The sequence below is a fragment of the Salmo trutta genome, chromosome 2 (genome assembly GCF_901001165.1).
Source record: "Salmo trutta chromosome 2, fSalTru1.1, whole genome shotgun sequence".
Lineage (NCBI taxonomy): Eukaryota > Metazoa > Chordata > Actinopteri > Salmoniformes > Salmonidae > Salmo > Salmo trutta.
In genome coordinates, this window is record NC_042958.1 from 4,158,611 (window position 1) to 4,176,856 (window position 18,246).

General features: G+C 45.9%; 1 protein-coding gene across 1 annotated transcript; it reads left to right on the forward strand.

The window, feature by feature from the left end:
- Positions 1-300: 300 nt before the first annotated feature.
- Positions 301-18,127, forward strand: tram1 (translocation associated membrane protein 1). The gene is made up of 11 exons (XM_029691688.1): positions 301-652; positions 2,732-2,795; positions 5,694-5,818; positions 6,065-6,181; positions 12,046-12,104; positions 12,675-12,759; positions 12,916-12,986; positions 13,200-13,304; positions 15,746-15,889; positions 16,215-16,369; positions 17,144-18,127. The coding sequence occupies exons 1-11, from the start codon at positions 530-532 to the stop codon at positions 17,212-17,214; spliced, it is 1,119 nt and encodes a 372-aa protein (XP_029547548.1). The 5' UTR covers positions 301-529; the 3' UTR covers positions 17,215-18,127.
- The last annotated feature ends 119 nt before the right edge of the window (positions 18,128-18,246 follow it).

Here is an 18,246-nt window from a genome sequence, read left to right on the forward strand (position 1 = left end):
TGCATCACAAATAGGACCAAGTTCTATTTTTGCGCCTGGCCATGCAGACGCTCGTTTGACGCTCGTCAGCAGTTTGGATGCAATGATTGAATAACATATATGTGTACATTTATTTTTGCAACGCTCGGGCAACATAACGTGAGCGGTGTGGTCAGCATGTAGATGGAATACATAAAACCGACGGTGTGCATACTCCGGACATATAGGGGGCGGTAAACCGCTCACGAACCTTCTAGTGGGTGTAAAAAACGCTTTAGCAGCAACGCGCGTCGACTAGATCCTCCCACAGAAAATAAGAGTGACTCGATATTCGCTTGTTGGCACGTGGTTGTGTGTGTGTGTGTGTGTGAGAGAGAGAGAGAAAAGCAGCAGGAGGAGGAAGAAGTAGAAGAAGAAGACTGGTGCCTTTGTTTAGCGCTGACGGCGACGGACAGATAACAATACCGAATACGTGGTCGTACCCGATTCACTCTGCATTCTGAGTCGCGCCGGGTCAATAAAAGTTGACTTTTGAAAAGACGTAAAAAAAATGGGGATCCGTAAAAAAAGCAACAAGAACCCGCCGGTGTTGAGCCACGAGTTTATCATCCAGAACCATGCAGATATTGTTTCCTGTGTTGCTATGGTGTTCCTCCTCGGGCTGATGTTTGAGGTAAGGCTGGTCCCAGGTTGGAGGGGTCTGGGAGGGGTCCGTCCACAGGTTAGAGGGTCTGGGAGGGATCCGTCCACAGGTTAGAGGGTCTGGGAGGGATCCGTCCATAGGTTAGAGGGGTCTGGGAGGGATCCGTCCACAGGTTAGAGGGTCTGGGAGGGATCCGTCCACAGGTTAGAGGGTCTGGGAGGGATCCGTCCACAGGTTAGAGGGTCTGGGAGGGATCCGTCCACAGGTTAGAGGGGTCTGGGAGGGATCCGTCCACAGGTTAGAGGGTCTGGGAGGGATCCGTCCACAGGTTAGAGGGTCTGGGAGGGATCCGTCCACAGGTTAGAGGGTCTGGGAGGGATCCGTCCACAGGTTAGAGGGGTCTGGGAGGGGTCCGTCCACAGGTTAGAGGGGTCTGGGAGGGATCCGTCCACAGGTTAGAGGGTCTGGGAGGGATCCGTCCACAGGTTAGAGGGTCTGGGAGGGATCCGTCCACAGGTTAGAGGGTCTGGGAAGGGGTCAGTCCACAGGTTAGAGGGTCTGGGAAGGGGTCAGTCCACAGGTTAGAGGGTCTGGGAAGGGGTCAGTCCACAGGTTAGAGGGGTCTGGGAGGGATCCGTCCACAGGTTAGAGGGGTCTGGGAGGGGGTCTGGGGTGCACTAACACCGAGCTGTCCAAACAGGCCATACTGAGCATAAATATAATGTGTCAACTAGGCAGAGGAGATGACTTCCTTCCCGTCACGTCAGTCTCTTAGTAAATATATCATGGCTGATCTGTTCTTAGTGACAAATCCAAAGTTTCTCTGCCTTTTTTTTATTTATTTTTTTAGGTTGTCCTTATTGTAATATTTGAGTAAATGGTAATATCAGAAATGTCTGCTAGACGTGTAGTAACCTAGTTAGATGTAAACGTGTTATGTCCGCCAGGCTGCCTATTGTTCCTGTCTGGTCACTTGTACATTAGTAAAACTTGGTCTACGTCGTATAAACACACACAACATTGTCATATTTGGGACAACAAAGTAGCCTAACTGAAACGAGCGTTACATAGATTGTTATAAATATTTTTTTTAGCTACCACAATATTGCATTTTCGCTGGCTACAATATTTTGCAAGACTGTCCAGCATGGATACTTTCTATTCGCAAATAAAGTGTAGGCTACGTGGCAATCACTGGGCGCTTGTCATCGTTTTTAGGTCGCCCCGCTCGTTAGATAAACGAAAGTTAGATTCACAAAGTCCTAAGAATCGCCTATTCCGTTTACAAATTGAAGAGCTTAGGTTTTGAAAACATATTTTTATTTTTTATTGTTGGTTGACACTGAATTTATTTTTGGGGTTTCATGTTTAGCTTACTAGGCTACATGAATCATCCTTTACTAATGCTGCGTTAATGTGCTAGTTGAAAATAGGAAAGTTTTACTTGATAACTGGTTGTCGTTATACATGTGCTGCGTTCATCCGTTTAGGAAGTTGTACATTTCCCGAGTTTCCTAGTTTCGACTTGGACGTGAATGCAGCATAAAATTCAGCGTTGAGCTGAGGAGACGCATTATGGGAGTTGGAGTTCTTGTGCCTTGATGTGCTGTAGTCACATTGACGATGCACATCTAACATAAAGAACCTACTGTATTACAAAACTGAGTTCAGCGAAATGTATAGTTATGAATCATTCTTGCCATATTTATATACATCTTAATAAAATCCAAATCCCTTGGTTTTCCATTCAATGTTTAATCTGTAGTATTGGATTGAATGGTTTGCAAGCTCGACATGTTTCAGTCTGATACTTTGTGGCCTAGTCAGTAAATCTACAATGCTACCTGATTTATTTAACACCACAGTAAGCTACCCACAGAGAGGCCAGAAGGCTAATGATAAAATCATGCTGTGTTTTGCTTTTAGTCAATGACTCAGATACAAGCCCCATGGATGTGTCCCAAATGGCACCCTGTTCACTATATATAGTGTACTACGTTTGACCAGAGCCAGGCTAAGTAGTGCACTATATAGGGAATGGGGTGCTATTGGGGACCCGACCCTGTCCTATATTAATCAATCCTCTCCCTTGTCCCCGCTGTGATGCAGGTCACCTCGAAGGTTGCAGTGCTGTTCATCACTGTCCAATACAACGTTACAATCTCTGCAAACGGTCAGTTGAATTTTTTTAGTGGCCCCATCTGAACTTGCGTCCTTTTCTTCTTCTTCACTGGGTCAAACAGTGAAGCTCTGAAAGACAAGGATCTGGTATGGAGGTTGTATCTTTCTCTTTTGCTTTCCTAACTTTTTCTGTGACATTTTATTTTGAATGAATGGCAAGTCAATAATTGCCTCATGACGTCTTCCATTCTTGTCCACCTGTTCTTTAGTGTGTGTGTGTGTGTGTGTGTGTGTGTGTGTGTGTGTGTGTGTGTGTGTGTGTGTGTGTGTGTGTGTGTGTGTGTGTGTGTGTGTGTGTGTGTGTGTGGCCTCTCCTGTGTTAGAGAATAGAAGTGCTCACATGGCCTACCAGTTGCAGAACACCTTCTTTCAGAGCTTTCGTTTTTTCCCGTCGGGCTACATTTAGTCTTCCTGATTTTATCTAAAGTTCTCCTGTTAGGCCCGTCCTGTTAGGCCCGTCCTGTTAGGCCCGTCCTGTTAGGCCGTCCTGGAAGGATTGGGGCTGGAGCGTAACAGGCCGCGGTATCAGACGTCTTGTTTGAGTCCCAAATTGCCACCTATTTCATAAAATATTGCTCTACTTTTGACCAGGGCCTATTGGGTAGTGCACTATATAGGGTACCATTTATGACACAATCCTTGTCTCATCTCAAGGTGAAGGAATGTTATTTTACACACTCCTTCGTTTAAAGCCATGAATGACAAGAGGGCTTGTGGAGGGATGGAATGTGCTTTATGATGTCGGATTTTATTTGAAGAGCTGATACTCTTATCAGAGTCAGGTTACGTCCAAAATACCACCCTATTCCCTTTTTATAGTGCACTACTTTTGATTAGAGCCCTATGGACCCTGGTCTAAAGTAGTGCACTATATAGGGAATAGAGTGCCATTTGGGACTCAAACCCCCTCTCAGTCATTCATTAACAGGCTGCTGTTTGTTGAAGCTAAATTACTACAGTAGCAGGTCAGGCAGGACTTTGGTAGTGAAGTTGCCTGAGTAAACCTTTTTGCTTTTTAAAGGCTTCGCAAAGCAAATATGTTTAAAAAGTGAGACCTTAGTATAATTGCAACGATGCATCTGTATTAGAGGTCGACCGATTATGATTTTTCGACGCCGATGCCGATTATTGGAGGACCAAAAAAAGCCGATACCGATTAATCTGCCGTTTTTTTATTTATATATATATTTTTTGTTGTTGTAATGATGACAATTACAATACTGAATGAACACTTTTTTATTTTAACTTAATATAATACATAAATAAAATCAATTTAGCCTCAAATAAATAATGAAACATGTTCAATTTGGTTTAAATAATGCAAAAACAAAGTGTTAGAGAAGAAAGTAAAAGTGCAATATGTGCCATGTAAAAAAGCTAACGTTTAAGTTCCTTGCTCAGAACATGAGAACATATGAAAGCTGGTGGTTCCTTTTAACATGAGTCTTCAATATTCCCAGGTAAGAAGTTTTAGGTTGTTGTTATTATAGGAATTATGAGCGTCGACTATTTCTCTCAATACCATTTTTGTATTTCATATACAGTTGAAGTTGGAAGTTTACATACACCTTAGACAAATACATTTAAACTCAGTTTTTCACAATTCCTGACATTTAATCCTAATATTTCCCTGTCTTAGGGAAGTAAAGTGCTGTTTGAATGAATGCTTACGAGCCTGCTGCTGCCTACCATCGCTCAGTCTGCTCTATCAAATATCAAATCATAGACTTCATTATAATGAACACACAGAAATACGAGCCTTAGGTCATTAATATGGTCGAATCCGGAAACTATAATTTCGAAAACAAAACGTTTATTCTTTCAGTGAAATACGGAACCGTTCCGTATTTTATCTAACGGGTGGCATCCCTAAGTCTAAATATTGCTGTTACATTGTACAACCTTCAATGTTATGTCATAATTATGTACAATTCTGGCAAATTAATGACGGTCTTTGTTAGGAAGAAACACAGTTCGCAACGAGCCAGGCGGCCCAAACTGTTGCATATACACTGACTCTGCTTGCACTGAACGCAAGAGAAGTGACACAATTTCACCTGGTTAATTTTGCCTGCTAACCTGGATTTATTTTAACTAAATATGCAGGTTTATAAAAATATACTGATTGATTTAAAAAAAGGCATTGATGTTTATGGTTAGGTACATTTGTGCATGAATTAGCTTTTTTGCGAATGCGCTTTTGTTAAATCATCACCCGTTTGGTGAAGTTGAAGTAGGCTCTGATTCAATGATAAATTAATAGGCACCGCATTGATTATATGCAACGCAGGACAAGCTAGATAACCTAGTAATATCAGCCATGTGTAGTTAACTAGTGATTATGTGAAGATTGATTGTTCTTTATAAGATACGTTTAATGCTAGCTAGCAACTTACCTTGGCTCCTTGCTGCACTCGCGTAACAGGTAGTCAGCCTGCCACGCAGTCTCCTCGTGGATTGCAATGTAATCGGCCATAATCGGTGTCCAAAAAGGCAGATTACCGATTGTTATGAAAACTTGTAATCGGCCCAAATTAATCGTCCATACCGATTTTTAATCGGTCGACCTCTAATCTGTACTCATCTCTTCCATCAGAGGGTCCAGAAGAGACTGTTTTGAACAACTTCTTATAAATGTATATACAGTATAAAGCAACTATGAAGGGTTATAAAAGGCTTCATGTGGAGAGCGTAGTTAACCATTTCCCCCACGGTATGAAGGATCTGTCTACAGTCTCCAGCCCCGAGGCTGCCTGCTAGCAAGGAATCTAGTTACATTCTAGATAACAGTGATGTTTCTATTTACTAATAGAAACATTGGTGCTGTAACGTAAAGGCTTTATGAACAGGCTCTTGAAGGGATTATGAATGCTTTATGTCTCCCTATCAGAGGGCCTGCCAGAGGAGAGCGTGGTGAACCACTTCCATCACGGTCTGAAGGATGTGGCTACAGTCTTCTTCTACACGCTGGTGGCCATCATTATCCACGCCATCATTCAGGAATATGTTCTGGACGTAAGTACTGACACTCACTAACACACTTCCTATGTTTTTCTGGACGTTTCATTGGTTATTATAGTCTTATTTGTTCATTGATAAAATAACATTTAAAAACAATATATATATTTAAATTACATTCAAGACCAACCACCGATCTGTTTGATGTTCTGACGGTATAATTGATCATCCGACACTGATAATCACTGATCAGTTTGACCATCGATTGACTCATTTGTCATGTGTCTCTTTTTTTTAATACAGAAGATCAACCGGAAGATGCACTTCTCTAAGACCAAGCACAGCAAGTTCAACGAGTCGGGCCAGCTCTCTGCCTTCTACCTGTTCTCCTTCGGATGGGGAACCAGCATCCTTATGTCGGTAGGTAGATGTGTGTGTGGGGCACAAGCATCGTTATATCAGTACATGGTTTAAACTGTTAGTTTACTGGTGTGTGTGTGTGTGTGTGTGTGTTATATCAGTACATGGTTTAAACTGTTAGTTTACTGGTGTGTGTGTGTGTGTGTGTGTGTGTTATATCAGTACATGGTTTAAACTGTTAGTTTACTGGTGTGTGTGTGTGTGTGTGTGTTATATCAGTACATGGTTTAAACTGTTAGTTTACTGGTGTGTGTGTGTGTGTGTGTGTGTGTGTTATATCAGTACATGGTTTAAACTGTTAGTTTACTGGTGTGTGTGTGTGTGTGTGTTATATCAGTACATGGTTTAAACTGTTAGTTTACTGGTGTGTGTGTGTGTGTGTTATATCAGTACATGGTTTAAACTGTTAGTTTACTGGTGTGTGTGTGATGTTAATAGGTGATTTTTAAATGGTTTTAATACTGGACTATTTGTTTACTGGGTGTAACTGTCTGTGTTTTGTGTGTGTGTGTGTGCATTGGGCGCCTGACTTTGTCTGAAAGTGGCGGTGCACTGAAAGCTTGGGGGGTATTGGCTTTATTTTGGGGCGCCGCTGTCAACATGAAATGTTTTAAAATGAACTTGTCTCAGCAGCGTATATTTAATGGCGCCAGGATAAAGTGACGGGGGGGGTCTGTTGAAATCAGTGAGGGGGGGGTCTGTTGAAATCAGGGAGGGGGGGCCTTTTGAAATCAGTGAGGGGGGGGGCTGTTGAAATCAGTGAGGGGGGGGGGCGGTTGAAATCAGTGAAGGGGGGTCTGTTGAAATCAGTGACTGGGGGGTCTGTTGAAATCAGTGAGGGGGGGGGCGGGGTCTTGCACTGGAATTCTGCTTATATTACGCTTTACCACAAACATAAAGTTCAAATACCGACACTCAGACCATTGAGTACTTTCTGAAGGGACAGGTTGGCTCCAAATCTGTAGCCCATCTGCACTGTATCAACACAATGGACAGCACCCTACACACTAAAGCAAGGTTGTTTTGGTAATGAATATAGGCTACAAGCAAGGCCGTTTTGGTAATGGGCTGTTTTTTTAATAGGTGAATTACCCAATGTGAATGCAGCTGTCTTAACCAAAATAATGCCAACTACATGCTGAATGTAGTAGCCTCGTTATTCATGCATAACTAAAATACTGAATAACAACATTGTGCCGGATGTGAGGGCCGCCACCGAGTAAGAGGACTGGGTGGTCTTTCTCTCTCTGAGGCCAACTTAAAAAAATAAAAATCAAGGTCTATATAATCAGGTGAAGGCCGCGGGGCCCGACGGTATTCCAGGGCGCGTTCTCAGAGCATACGCAGCTGGCAGGCATGATTCACTGTAATTTTCAACCTCTCCTTGTCCCAGTCTGTAATCCCCACACCTTTTAAGATAACCATAATTCTTCTTCCCAAGAACACTAAGGCTTAGTGTCACAATAACTACCACCCTGTAGCACTCACATCTGTAATCAGGAAGTGCTTTGAGAGGCTGGTTATGGCAACACATTAACTCTGTCAGCCTAGACACCCTAGACCCACTCTAATTTGCATACTGCCCCAACAGATTCATAGATGATGCAATCTTTTTCCTTTCTTTTTTTTTATAACCACCCCTTTTTTTCTCCCTAATTTCGTGGTATCCGATTGGTAGTAGTTACCGTCTCGTCTCATCGCTGCAACTCCCGTACAGACTCGGGAGAGACAAAGGTCGAGAATCATGCCTCCTCCGAAACACAACCCAACCAAGCTGCACTGCTTCTTGACACAAAGCACATCCAACCCGGAAGCCAGCCGCACTAATGTGTCGGAGGAAACACCGTACACCTGGTCATCGTGCACTGCACCTGGCCCGCCACAGGAGTCGCTAATGCGCGATGAGACAAGGATATCCCTGCCGGCCAAACCCTCCCTAACCCGGACGACGCTGGGCCAATTGTGCGCCGCCCCATGAGCCTCCCGGTCGCGGCCGGCTGCGACAGAGCCTGGACTCGAACACAGAATCTTTGGTGGCACAGCTAGCACTGCGATGCCCGGTAGGACAGATGACGCAATCTTAACTGGACTCTACACTGCCCTCACCCATCTAGATAAGAGGAATACCTATGTGAGAATGCTGCTCACCATTCAACACTATAGTTTAGGACCTGGGACTAAACACCTCCCTCTGCAACTGGATCCTGGACTTCCTCACCGTCAGATAATAAAAATGATATTTTTTTAAACTAGGCAAGTCAGTTAAGAACAAATTCTTATTTACAATGATGGCCTACCAGGGAACAGTGGGTTAACTGCCTTGTTCAGGGGCAGAACGATAGATTTTTACCTTGTCAGCTCGGGGATTTAATCCATAAACCTTTCGCTCTAACCACTAGGCTACCTGCCGCCCCAAGTGGTAAAGGTAGGCAACATCACCTGACCTCAAAACACGGGGGCCCCAAAGGGCTGTGTGCTTAGTCTCCCCCTGTACTCCCTGTTCGCCCACTCTGTGGCCAGGCACACCTCCAACACCATCAAGTTGGCTGACGACACAACAGTGGTAGGCCTGATCACCGGCGACGATGAGGCAACCTACGGGGGAGGTCGTCAGAGACCTGGCAGTGTGGTGCCAGGACAACAACCTCTCCCTCAACATCATTTAGACCAGGAAGCTGATCGTGCACTGGAGGAAATGGAGGGCCGAGCACGCCCCCGTCCACATTGATAGGCTGCAGTGGAGCGGGTCGGGCGCTTCAACTTCCTTGGTGTCCACATCACTGGATCCTCAAAGTTCTACAGCTGTACCATTTTAGAGCATCGTGACTGGCTGCATCACTGCTTGGTATGGCAATAGCACCACCCTCCATCGCGTGGCGCTACTGAGGGTGGTGCAGATAGCCCAGTACATCACTGGAACCAAGATCCCTGCCATCCAGGACCTCTATCAGGCGGTGTGAAAGGAAGGCCCGGAAAATCGTTAGACTCCAACCATCCAAGCCATAGACTGTTCTCTGTGCTTCCACACGGCAAGCGGTACCAATGCATCAAGTCTGACACCAACAGGCTCCTGAACAGCTTCTATCCCCAAACCAGAAGGCTGGCAAACGGCTTCTATCCCCAAACCAGAAGACTGGCAAACGGCTTCTGTCCCCAAACCAGAAGACTGGCAAACGGCTTCTGTCCCCAAACCAGAAGACTGGCAAACGGCTTCTGTCCCCAAACCAGAAGACTGGCAAACGGCTTCTGTCCCCAAACCAGAAGACTGGCAAACTGCTAACTAAATGGCTACATGGACTATCTGAGTTGACCGTGTATTTGTTTCCCCGTCTCTATGCACACTCACAGGACTCTACACACTCGCGTAACATGCACACACATTTATACTGACTCTATAGTCCCCTTAACCCTAAACATATCTACCTCCATCACTCCAGTATCCCTGTCTCCTATACATATCTACCTCCATCACTCCAGTATCCCCTTACCCCTATACATATCTACCTCCATCACTCCAGTATCCCTGTCCCCTTCCCCCTATACATATCTACCTCCATCACTCCAGTATCCCTGTCCCCTTCCCCCTATACATATCTACCTCCATCACTCCAGTATCCCTTCCCCCTATACATATCTACCTCCATCACTCCAGTATCCCTGTCCCCTTCCCCCTATACATATCTACCTCCATCACTCCAGTATCCCTGTCCCCTTCCCCCTATACATATCTACCTCCATCACTCCAGTATCCCTGTCCCCTATACATATCTACCTCCATCACTCCAGTATCCCTGTCTCCTTCCCCCTATACATATCTACCTCCATCACTCCAGTATCCCTTACCCCTATACATATCTACCTCCATCACTCCAGTATCCCTGTCCCCTTCCCCCTATACATATCTACCTCCATCACTCCAGTATCCCTGTCTCCTTCCCCCTATACATATCTACCTCCATCACTCCAGTATCCCTGTCCCCTATACATATCTACCTCCATCACTCCAGTATCCCTGTCTCCTTCCCCCTATACATATCTACCTCCATCACTCCAGTATCCCTGTCCCCTATACATATCTACCTCCATCACTCCAGTATCCCTGTCCCCTATACATATCTACCTCCATCACTCCAGTATCCCTGTCTCCTTCCCCCTATACATATCTACCTCCATCACTCCAGTATCCCTGTCCCCTTCCCCCTATACATATCTACCTCCATCACTCCAGTATCCCTGTCCCCTTCCCCCTATACATATCTACCTCCATCACTCCAGTATCCCTGTCCCCTTCCCCCTATACATATCTACCTCCATCACTCCAGTATCCCTGTCCCCTTCCCCCTATACATATCTACCTCCATCACTCCAGTATCCCTGTCCCCTTCCTCTATACATATCTACCTCCATCACTCCAGTATCCCTGTCACCTTCCCCCTATACATGTCTACCTCCATCACTCCAGTATCCCTGTCCCCTTCCCCCTATACATATCTACCTCCATCACTCCAGTATCCCTGTCTCCTATACATATCTACCTCCATCACTCCAGTATCCCCTTCCCCCTATACATATCTACCTCCATCACTCCAGTATCCCTGTCCCCTATACATATCTACCTCCATCACTCCAGTATCCCTGTACATTGTTAATATGGTACTGAACTGACCCTTTTATACATTTAAACTCCTATAGGCCACCATAGTAGGGATATACAGTGCATTCGGTAAGTTTTCAGACCACTTGACTTTTTCCACATTTTGTTAAGTTACACCCTTATAATAAAATGGATTACAAAGTTTATTTCCCCTCATCAATCTACACACAATACCCCATAATGACATCACAATACCCCATAATGACATCACAATACCCCATAATGACATCACAATACCCCATAATGACATCACAATACCCCATAATGACATCACAATACCCCATAATGACATCACAATACCCCATAATGACATCACAATACCCCATAATGACATCACAATACCCCATAATGACATCACAATACCCCATAATGACATCACAATACCCCATAATGACAAAGCAAAAACAGGTTTTTAGAAATGTTAGAAAATGTATTACGAATATAAAACTGAAATATCACATGCACATAAGTATTCAGACTCTTTACTTAGCATTTTGTTGAAGCACCTTTGGCAGCGATTACAGCCTCGAGTCTTCTTGGGTATGACACTACAAACTTGGCACACCTGTATTTGGGGAGTTTCTCCCATTCTTCTCTGCAGATCCTCTCAAGCTCTGTCAGGTTGGATGGGGAGCGTTGCTGCACAGCTATTTTCAGGTCTCTCCAGAGATGTTAGATCGGGTTCAAGTCCGAGCTCTGGCTGGGCCACTCAAGGACATTCAGAGACTTGTCCCGTTGTCTTGTCTGTGTGCTTAGGGTCATTGTCCTGCTGGAAGGTGACCCTTTGCTCCCAGTCTGAGGTCCTGAGCGCTCGGGAGCCGGTTTTCATCAAGGATCTCTCTGTACTTGACTCCGTTCATCTTTCCCTCGATATTAAAAATCATCCAATCCTGGTGACACTTCTGGAAGGGGGGGTGGGCTTTTAACAACGAGCTAGCTGGAGCTCGGCAGCATCATCGCTGCTGGACTTAGTGGCGGCCTCTCTGCGTTTTGAGTTTTAAAACCTATTGTGTCTGGTTAGAGCTAAATAGGCTAACACTGGCTCATTTTACAGCTAGTGGTGGGGCGTGAGACAGAGTTTAGTGAATTCAAAATAAAATATTACAGGCGTATCACGTTATTCACGTAGCCAGCCACAGATTAGCGTTTCTCCTCTGTCTCTTCTTGTCATCCTTACGATCATTTATTTATTTTTAATATTCTCGTCCAGGAGAACTTCCTGTCCAACCCAGTGACTCTGTGGGAAGGCTACCCCCATACCTTGATGCCGTAAGTACCGGAGCCAGACCATGTAAACGCAATACAAACAAATACATTGTGCAAAAGGCTCATTTAGAGTGGCTACTTGCCCTTTTTTTTAAGAGCCATGTGTACAACTAAACACAAGTAAACGTTTCCATGTGTTTTTTCCATGTCACCCCTAGCTGTTTCCTTTGTAATGACCAACCACCATTCAGCATTCTTGGTTCTCAGTTCCATATGTAAACTCATGTCAAATGCTGCTATTTTAGCATAGACGTTAAGGGAAGTAGGTGTGTTTTTGTTTAAACATACAGGTTGGTACTGACTCCTGTATGGAATGAGTCTTTTAGTCACTCATCCTGTGTCCCATTTTGTGTCTAAACCAATATGATTCGTGCTTAATTATTCTGAGATATTTCATTGCAAATGATAGCTACTTTTTTTTTTGAGGGGAAAGTTTTACTTACTGTGATATACCTACCTTAAGTTGAATGCACTGATTGTAAGTTGCTCTGGATAAAGGTTTCTGATAAAGGACCAAAAATACAAATGTACGGTAGAATTGACAGACTTGGTGTTTATTTGTCCTGTTTGTAGATTCCAGATGAAGTTCTTTTTCATCTGTCAGATGGGCTACTGGCTTCACGCTCTCCCTGAGCTTTACTTCCAGAAGACCAAGAAAGTGAGTACGTATGCAGTGTTTGGGGGGGGTTGAAGTTACTGAACTCAGACAGGCTACAAACCATTTCCTGTTTGATTTCCATATGTTAGAGTGAATATTTTACTGTGTGTGTGTGTGTGTGTGTGTGTGTGTGTGTGTGTGTGTGTGTGTGTATAGGAGGATATTCCCAGACAGTTGGTGTATATCGCTCTGTACTTGGTCCACATCGCAGGAGCCTACATCCTCAAGTAAGACCTGGTTCACGTTGCCGTGTTGTTGTTCAGTATTGAGTAGGCCTGCTCCCACGCTCAACTTTAGCTGAACTTAGTAGCTTCAGTATGTCCCAATACTTTATCTACTTTTTGGTGCTTTCTGAGGCCTTTTTTATCTTACAAAAATAGATAATGGTGACAGCTACCTCGCAACGAAGCATCTAACGGCGTCCATTTTGTGTCTTCTAGTCTGAATCGTCTGGCTCTGGTCCTGCTGGTGTTGCACTACTTTGTAGAGCTTCTCTTCCACGTGTCCCGCCTGGTCTACTTCAGCAACGAGAAGAGACAGACTGGGTGAACACACACACACACACACACACACACACACACACACACACACACACACACACACACACAGAAGAGACAGACTGCGTCAGTTGAGGTCAAATACACTAAGTGAGTTGGAGTTGAGGACACACAGCATACTTCAAAGCCCTACAAGATGCCATCTTAGCAGTTTTAGATAAGGAAGTTGGTCTCGCTAGCTACTCTCTTAAGGTCTCGAGTAATGATGGTGTTGATATCAATTGGAAATAGAAGATGGAGAACAAAGGCAGGTACTAGATGTCATGGGCAGTCACCCTGTCCCTCTCTCTCCTAGGTTTACTGTCTGGGCAGTGCTGTTTGTTCCTGGACGGCTGCTCACCCTGTCCCTGTCTCGCTCCTAGGTTTACTGTCTGGGCAGTGCTGTTTGTTCCTGGACGGCTGCTCACCCTGTCCCTGTCTCTCTCCTAGGTTTACTGTCTGGGCAGTGCTGTTTGTTCCTGGACGGCTGCTCACCCTGTCCCTGTCTCTCTCCTAGGTTTACTGTCTGGGCAGTGCTGTTTGTTCCTGGACGGCTGCTCACCCTGTCCCTGTCTCTCTCCTAGGTTTACTGTCTGGGCAGTGCTGTTTGTTCCTGGACGGCTGCTCACCCTGTCCCTGTCTCTCTCCTAGGTTTACTGTCTGGGCAGTGCTGTTTGTTCCTGGACGGCTGCTCACCCTGTCCCTCTCTCTCCTAGGTTTACTGTCTGGGCAGTGCTGTTTGTTCCTGGACGGCTGCTCACCCTGTCCCTGTCTCTCTCCTAGGTTTACTGTCTGGGCAGTGCTGTTTGTTCCTGGACGGCTGCTCACCCTGTCCCTGTCTCTCTCCTAGGTTTACTGTCTGGGCAGTGCTGTTTGTTCCTGGACGGCTGCTCACCCTGTCCCTGTCTCTCTCCTAGGTTTACTGTCTGGGCAGTGCTGTTTGTTCCTGGACGGCTGCTCACCCTGTCCCTGTCTCTCTCCTAGGTTTACTGTCTGGGCAGTGCTGTTTGTTCCTGGGCGGCTGCTCACCCTGTCCCTGTCTCTCTCCTAGGTTTACTGTCTGGGCAGTGCTGTTTGTTCCTGGGCGGCTGCTCACCCTGTCCCTGTCTCTCTCCCAGGTTTACTGTCTGGGCAGTGCTGTTTGTTCCTGGGCGGCTGCTCACCCTGTCCCTGTCTCTCTCCTAGGTTTACTGTCTGGGCAGTGCTGTTTGTTCCTGGACGGCTGCTCACCCTGTCCCTGTCTCTCTCCTAGGTTTACTGTCTGGGCAGTGCTGTTTGTTCCTGGACGGCTGCTCACTCTGTCCCTGTCTCTCTCCTAGGTTTACTGTCTGGGCAGTGCTGTTTGTTCCTGGACGGTTGCTCACCCTGTCCCTGTCTCTCTCCTAGGTTTACTGTCTGGGCAGTGCTGTTTGTTCCTGGACGGCTGCTCACCCTGTCCCTGTCTCTCTCCTAGGTTTACTGTCTGGGCAGTGCTGTTTGTTCCTGGGCGGCTGCTCACCCTGTCCCTGTCTCTCTCCTAGGTTTACTGTCTGGGCAGTGCTGTTTGTTCCTGGACGGCTGCTCACCCTGTCCCCCTCTCTCCTAGGTTTACTGTCTGGGCAGTGCTGTTTGTTCCTGGACGGCTGCTCACCCTGTCCCTGTCTCTCTCCTAGGTTTACTGTCTGGGCAGTGCTGTTTGTTCCTGGACGGCTGCTCACCCTGTCCCTGTCTCTCTCCTAGGTTTACTGTCTGGGCAGTGCTGTTTGTTCCTGGACGGCTGCTCACTCTGTCCCTGTCTCTCTCCTAGGTTTACTGTCTGGGCAGTGCTGTTTGTTCCTGGACGGCTGCTCACTCTGTCCCTGTCTCTCTCCTAGGTTTACTGTCTGGGCAGTGCTGTTTGTTCCTGGACGGCTGCTCACTCTGTCCCTGTCTCTCTCCTAGGTTTACTGTCTGGGCAGTGCTGTTTGTTCCTGGATGGCTGGTCATCCTGTCCCTGTCTCTCTCCTAGGTTTACCGTCTGGGCAGTGCTGTTTGTTCCTGGACGGCTGCTCACCCTGTCCCTCTCTCTCCTAGGTTTACCGTCTGGGCAGTGCTGTTTGTTCCTGGACGGCTGCTCACCCTGTCCCTGTCTCTCTCCTAGGTTTACTGTCTGGGCAGTGCTGTTTGTTCCTGGACGGCTGCTCACCCTGTCCCTGTCTCTCTCCTAGGTTTACTGTCTGGGCAGTGCTGTTTGTTCCTGGACGGCTGCTCACCCTGTCCCTGTCTCTCTCCTAGGTTTACTGTCTGGGCAGTGCTGTTTGTTCCTGGACGGCTGCTCACCCTGTCCCTGTCTCTCTCCTAGGTTTACTGTCTGGGCAGTGCTGTTTGTTCCTGGACGGCTGCTCACTCTGTCCCTGTCTCTCCTAGGTTTACTGTCTGGGCAGTGCTGTTTGTTCTTGGACGGCTGCTCACTCTGTCCGTCTCTCTCCTAGGTTTACTGTCTGGGCAGTGCTGTTTGTTCTTGGACGGCTGCTCACTCTGTCCCTGTCTGTCCTGACTGTGGGTTTCGGCCTGGCCAACGCTGATCAGCAGGTACTGGACCTGGCTAACGGAAACTTCAACGTGCTCTTCGTTCGGTAAGAGAGAGAGAGAGGTGGTGGGTGGGGGGGATGACTTGACTGGGCTGAGACAGAGCGATATGACGTGGCCATGGGCAGCAGAATGAACCGCAGATAGGCGCAATGCAAGACTGTAACCTCACACAGTGTCTGACGTGCACGGTGCATTTCACTCTGCTGCTGGACCAAAACACCAGACACATTTAGCCGTGGTTGTGGTGGAAGTCAGCCAAGCTGTTTAGTTTGTGAATTGCTGTGAAACCACTTAAATGAATCTACATTCAAGAATCAACCACGTCATACTTTAAGTGTGGCTAACACATTTTTATATCCTTCCCTACAGGATCACTGTGCTGGCGACCATCTGTGTGACTCAGGCCTTCATGATGTGGAAGTTCATTAACTTCCAGCTGAGGAGGTGGAGAGAGCAGGCCCAGGCCCAGCCCGTCAAACCCAAGAAGCCCCAAGCTCCCAAGACCAAGTCCAAGAAAGACAAAGGTGAGCAGAACTACATACCAGAGGATAGTTGCAGAAACCCAGGAAGCAACACTATAAAACCCAGGAAGCAACCCTATATAACCCAGGAAGCAACCCTATATAACCCAGGAAGCAACACTATATATAACCCAGGAAGCAACACTATAAAACCCAGGAAGCAACACTATATATAACCCAGGAAGCAACCCTATATAACCCAGGAAGCAACCCTATATAACCCAGGAAGCAACCCTATATAACCCAGGAAGCAATGCTATAAAACCCAGGAAGCAACGCTATAAAACCCAGGAAGCAACCCTATATAACCCAGGAAGCAACCCTATATAACCCAGGAAGCAACGCTATATAACCCAGGAAGCAACGCTATAAAACCCAGGAAGCAACGCTATAAAACCCAGGAAGCAACGCTATAAAACCCAGGAAGCAACGCTATATAACCCAGGAAGCAACACTATATATAACCCAGGAAGCAACACTATATATAACCCAGGAAGCAACACTATATATAACCCAGGAAGCAACACTATATATAACCCAGGAAGCAACACTATATATAACCCAGGAAGCAACACTATACTAGAATGCCAGAAAATACGCATTGACAATGTGAAAGAATACATCTGGGAAAGTTATTTTGTTAAGGCTTTTATATTGTTTTAATGAAGTTATTGCAGTTTTTCAGATTCAAGTTAGGAAAATGTCATTTAATGTTAATTTTTATTTGTTTTTCTCTCTTGCTCCATGTACCTTCACTTCATTCTCTGTCGTTTGCAGCCAATGGCGTGAACGGAGTAAGTTCCAACGGAGCTGATTCGCCGAGATCAAAGAAAGAGAAGTCCTCATAAAGTCCCCCCCTCAAACCCTCCCCACCCCAAAAAGACCCCCTTTTATCCTGTCCCCCTCTACCCTCCAACCTCCCACCCACCCCAAAAAGACCCCCTTTTATCCTGTCCCCCTCTACCCTCCAACCTCCCACCCACCCCAAAAAGACTCCCTTTTATCCTGTCCCCCTCTACCCTCCAACCTCCCACCCACCCCCAAAAAGACTCCCTTTTCTCTGTCACCCTCAACCCCTCCAACCCCTACCCACCCCAAGGCTGCACCCAGCCTTCTCATGCCACTGCTCTAGCTGTTGTCAACAGCCCAATCCCTAATCCACCCCTGGACTCTATTCCAGGGATCATCAACGAGATTCAGCCGCAGGCCAACTTTTTATCTACAGTAGATGGTCAGTGGGCCGGAGTATAATTACAAATAATTTGTAGACTTCAAATTGACCGCAAGAAGCCCAAACTGATTGAATATTTGACCAAAACATAATAATTTCAAACCTTGCTTACTTTTATATACAATCACTTTGGAACATTTTTCTAAAATGTAAAATGACTTGGAGCTGATTGGCTGGTGTTTCTAGTCTTATGTCCAACAATTTAAAAATAAAAACGTTTTAAATGTTTTGGTCAACTTGGGGAGTGGGCCTCCAGTTGGGGAACCCTGCCCCCCCCCCCCCCCCTAAGCACTTCTGGAGATCAAAATGTATTGAATTGGTATAAGCAGTATGGTGGTGAAACTTCAACCTAGATCTTATCTGGACTACAGCTCCTCCCAGTAGGACTACAAACTCCACAATGCATCTTAGCTTTATCTGTTCCTTGCCAATCTCAAGTGATCTCGATTAAAAATGTAAAAAAAAAATAAACATTTCCCCATATCTTCATGTGCCATTACTACAGAAAAAGAAAATAATAAAAAAAAAAATATATATATATATATAACTTATTTAAGTGCCTATTGATACAGATTGTTTTGTACAGTTTTAAAATTTCAGGAATAATGGAGAAAAAAAAAATCAGTGTTTTCAGTAATCTGTTTCTAAA

Coding starts and splice junctions, on each gene's coding strand:
- tram1 (XM_029691688.1), top strand. CDS start 530: ATGGGGATCCGTAAAAAAAGCAACAAGAACCCGCCGGTGTTGAGCCAC. Junction 6,182..12,045: donor GAACCAGCATCCTTATGTCG/GTAGGTAGATGT, acceptor ATTCTCGTCCAG/GAGAACTTCCTGTCCAACCC. Junction 13,305..15,745: donor AACGAGAAGAGACAGACTGG/GTGAACACACAC, acceptor TCTCTCTCCTAG/GTTTACTGTCTGGGCAGTGC.